At 36.8% G+C, this 5,098-nt stretch overlaps 1 protein-coding gene across 1 annotated transcript; it reads right to left on the reverse strand.

Annotated features, from left to right (window-relative positions):
- Positions 1-1,789: 1,789 nt before the first annotated feature.
- nog1 (noggin 1) lies at positions 1,790-4,223 on the reverse strand. The gene has a single exon (XM_051887666.1). The coding sequence runs from the start codon at positions 3,623-3,625 to the stop codon at positions 2,975-2,977; it is 651 nt and encodes a 216-aa protein (XP_051743626.1). The 5' UTR covers positions 3,626-4,223; the 3' UTR covers positions 1,790-2,974.
- Between the last annotated feature and the right edge of the window lie 875 nt (positions 4,224-5,098).

The following is a 5,098-nucleotide window of genomic DNA, read 5'->3' on the forward strand; positions in this document are numbered from 1 at the left end:
ATAATGATTTACATAGCTATACTAAAAAAAATTTGATTTCCCCCAATTAAATGATTATGTGTTCCCTTTTGTCACTACCAAAACATTAATGACATGTTTCGGTCATGACTGTTTCGGTAGTGACAATTTTAGATACTTTTGAGCCTAGCTCAAAGATGCTAATCAGCACACGGTTAACTAACACAGTTCTGAACAGTTGTACACACACACAAACTAAATTTGATCAAATAACACCCAAAAAACAATGATGTCACAACCGAAACATCACCACGTTTCAGCTGTGACTGTTTCGGTAGTGACAATTTTAGATACTTTTGAGCCTAGCTCAAAGATGATAATCAACACATGGTTAGCTAGCACAGTTCTGAACAGTTGTACACAGAAAAAAACTAAATTGTATCAAATAACACCCAAAGAACAATAACGTCAAGCGAAACTTCACCATGTTTCGGTTGTGACTGTTTCGGTAGTGACATTTTTAGATACTTTTGAGCCTATCTCAAAGATGCTAATCAGTACATGGTTAGCTGGCAGAGTTTTGAACAGTTGTACACACATAAAAACTAAATTTGATCAAATAACACCCAAAAAACTATGATGTCACAACCGAAACGTCACCTCATGTTTCAGCCGTGACTGTTTCGGTAGCGACAATTTTAGATACTTTTAAGCCTAGCTCAAAGATGCTAATCAGCACATGGTTAGCTAGCACAGTTCTGAACAGTTGTACACAGAAAAAAAAAAAAAACCCTACATTTTATCGGATAACACTCAAAAAACAATAACGTCACAAGCGAAACTTCACCACGTTTCGGTCGTCACTGTTTTGGTAGTGACAATTTTAGATACTTCTGAGCCTAGCTCAAAGATGCTAATCAGCACATGGTTAGCTAGCACAGGTCTGAACAGCTGTACACACATATTAACTAAATTTCATGGAATAACACTCTTTGCTTAATTGCAGAAAAAAAGGTGTTTAGTAGTGACGTTCCTTAAAGTTACACACAGATTTTCAGACTTTTAAACACATTTAACTCAAAATGAAGGTACCCATCTATTATGAAAGAGGCTGTGAGAAGGAGGGACACAGGAATATTTCCTGATCAAAACTGTAGAAGTGTGGTTAAAATCAGTCTCAGACAATGGACTAAAACATCCACTGTTTCGGTAGTGACATGAAAATGCGGGACACATTGTATTACATGAAGTTTCATGATTTAAAAATAAAATATAAAATAAATATTTTTTTTAACTAACTTTTTAAAAATAAAAAAATATATTTAAAAAAAACAATGGAAAAAAATAGCAAAAATGATTTCAATATCATTTTCACAAGCTGAAATGGGCTCAGGACAGCCACCTCCTAATTGAAAGTACCCAATAAATGATGATTTTATATATATATTAAGCTTACTGATATTTTACATTTTATTGTGGGATTCAATAGATAACAGAAGGATCTTAGTAAACATCTAAAATTTTAATGTTAAATGCTTTTTAAATGTTTTTTTTTTTTTTTTTGGTTGTGGGACAGCAGTTTGCACCAATTCTGTAGAATGGCCCATATGTATGTGTGTCTGTATATATATATATATATATATATATAGGTTTCAATTTATATGCATTTGAATTGTAGTGGTCTGGTAATTATTATATGATGTAATAAAAATTAATATAAAGTGTGAGCAAACCCCAACATGGGCCCCTGAGAGCATCACCGGCGGTTGCCTGGTTACGAGGCCCTTAAGCCAGGTGAGAATATTTCATGGTAAATTAGGAGAATCTCTTTGAAGTTTCTTCACAGGCGTCATGAAAAGAAACAAAGACTTTTGAAACAAAAGCTCAGATGTGCCGTTTTTGTAGTGGGTTTTCACTGATATTTTATTATCTGAATATAAAGAATAAATAACAGTTCTTAATCTTAATTTACAGGATAAATCACTGTCAGAAAGCAGCTGTCACAGCTGCGAGACGTTAAAAAAATCCATAATAAATTTTGAGGTCATCACATCGGTGTGGAAAACCTTATAAAACATCTCGAACGGCTCCACGGCTGTTCTCTGCAATATAAATACAACGTTAACCAATATTTTCCACAAATACAGTAGACTCTGGATAATACACATAATACTGGCTTTTTACAAGTAGCTAGATCATTACATGATGGCACGACATATACATACAATACATTCATACACATGATAGTGCATAAAAAAATAAAAGGGAGCACTTTATAATAACTTACATTAACAGACAGTATTATATTACACAACGCATAAACAAACTGTCAACTAGTACACTGTAAAATATTATTTTCATGATTTGTTATCATAACATTTTTTTTTCTTTTGTCAAATGAACTTCAATAATTAATGTGGATCAGATAACATAATATTTTGAGTTTCTGTTGATGAAACCAATTGCCTTCATTGTATTAACTCAAATTTTTAATTCCAATGAACTCAAAATTTTAAGGCAACCAGGTAACTTACTTTTTTAAGTTAAACCAACAATTCTTTTTCTCCAGTTTACATTCAAACAATTGCTCAAATGTTACCATATACTTATGCAACACTAATATATATATATATATATATATATATATATATATATATGACTTCGATCAGTTCAACATTTTGTTCGTTAATGACTTAAAGTTAATATAAAGTGTTACCAAAATACAAAATAAAGCATTTTTTCATAACTTAAGTCCCGAAATATGAATCAGATTCGATTTTCTATAATGGTTTGTTTCTCAAGAAATATGTATCAGAGCAGAGTTTTTAAAACTGAAATCCAGAAAAACATCAGATTAAATTTTGTACATTAATAATTATCAGAGCAGTTTTCCATAATTTAAGTCCAGCAATATGTATCAGCTCAGCTTATGTCCATAAATATGTTTCAGATGAGAGTCCAGAAACATACATACATCAGATCAAAGTCTTTATGAATGATGTCCATTAGCGACGGGTCAGTTGGCGCACGAGCATTTGCACTCAGTTATGATGGGATACTGCACCGGTATCCACGCGCACTTGAGCGCGCCTCTCCTCTGAACGCATCTCCACCGCAGGAGCGTGATGTGCGTGGATTTGGCCGGTTTGCACACCATCCCCTCGGGAACCGAACACGAGCGCTTGCTGTAGCAGCTCCCCGCGCGGACGAACCGCGGCCAGAAGCGCGAGCCCAGGTCGTTCCACGCGTACAGCACCGGGCAGAAGGAGTAGGACCACAGCCACATCTGCAGCCTGCGCTTCAGCTTCTTACTGGCTTTGCGCTTTTTGCCCCACTGCACGTCAAAGTCCAGGTTCTTGATGTCTTTGGGCATCAGTCCGGCGGGGTTCTGCTGAATGTCCAGCTCGTCCAGGTCCTCGTTGCCCGTGTAGCGGTCCTGAGGAGGGCTGATGGAGAGGAAGCGGCTGTCAAAGTCTCCGAGCACGCTTCTCAGCTCGGTCTCGTTTAGATCCTTCTCCCGCGGGTCGTAGATGGGGTCGGGGTCCTCCTTCAGCTCCAGCAGGGGTAAAGTGTCACTCGGGATGGGTCTGAGGAGGTAATAGTGCTGACACTGAGCGAAAGACACCAGCAGCAGGTACACGGACAACAAACACTGCTGGAGATCCATGATGATGCGGGAAAGTGTTCGAACGGCACTCAAAGTGAAAACCTCCAGACAGAAATGAGAACCAAAGCAAATCCGAAGTGCGTGAGAGTTTCGAGCGCTCAGACACCGTCCATATCGCTTATATTTCACATGTGCGTCAAAACTCGGCGTCTCAGGTCTCCACGTCTTGCCCAGAGCTGCTGCTTTTCACCAAGGCTGTTAAATGCATCCGAATCGCGCGCAGCATCACGCTTGAAAGTCCCGCGCGCGACGCATCTGTGTGTCCTTCTCGCCGCGAGCCAAACCTCTGGGAATGCCTCTCTCTCACGCGCGCGCCTCTGATATATACACGCGCGGTCCTGTGATGTAATACATCGGCTCAGTTTTTTTTTTTTTTTTCTGAACGCTAGTTTGTTTGCAGGAGATTCCCCGACACCTCCTCTCAGAGCTCAGAGAGGGAGAAAGAGGGAGGCGTGGCTGGAGGCGTTCAGGGGTTTGAAGAAGCGACGCTCCCTGTCGGCCTCTTTGGGGAGAATTTATCTATTCCAATTTTGTATTTAAAGGTAGACTTTACTGGCATTATTGTTATAAATACATAATTGTTAAATATTGCAGTGACGAGAAAAGAAAAAGGAAAACAAGAATAATAACAACAACAACAACATTTCACCATCATCATAAAAAAATACAATTAAATTAAAATAAAGTGATTAACAACAACAACGACAATAATAATAATAATAATAATTAAAAATAATTTATTGGCATGACTTCTAAACGTCACAGTGATGAAATAAACAAAACATGTTTTAAAAGAAAAATGACACACTTGATGGTTCCATGAAAAACTTTTAACATCCATGAAATCTTTCCATTGCACAAATGGTTATCTATCTATCTATCTATCTATCTATCTATCTGTCTGTCTGTCTGTCTGTCTGTCTGTCTGTCTGTCTGTCTGTCCGTCCGTCCGTCCGTTTGTAACGGTACACAAACATGACGGTTCGGTATGTACCTCGGTATTGAAGTCACGGTTCGGTACAGGTTCTGGTGCAGCGGGGGAGAATACTAAACATAAAATTTTTTTTTTTTTCTTCTTCTTTTTTTTTAATTAAAAGTGGTTTATTGAACAAATTGTGTCTCTTTAAATAAATTTAATTACAATTAACATTTTCTTAAAGATAAAAAATCTCTCTCAGCTAATGCTGTAAGCTATATACAGGGAGACCTTTCTTACACATTACTATAATATTAAAGGTTACAATTAACAACAGAGACCAAACTATTAAATTCAGTTGCTATTTATTTTTAGATAATAATCAAATACATCAAAACAGTCAAATAAAAAAATAAAAAATAAAAAACATGTAAATTGCACACAAGGCAGGTTTTGCATTAACTTCTAAATTTAATTATAAAATTATTACTCCAATTCATTTGTGAAATATAATCATTTACAGTTACTGTCATAACTTGTTTTCATGACAAATTTAT

The sequence above is a fragment of the Ctenopharyngodon idella genome, chromosome 3 (genome assembly GCF_019924925.1).
Source record: "Ctenopharyngodon idella isolate HZGC_01 chromosome 3, HZGC01, whole genome shotgun sequence".
Classification (NCBI taxonomy): Eukaryota; Metazoa; Chordata; class Actinopteri; order Cypriniformes; family Xenocyprididae; genus Ctenopharyngodon; species Ctenopharyngodon idella.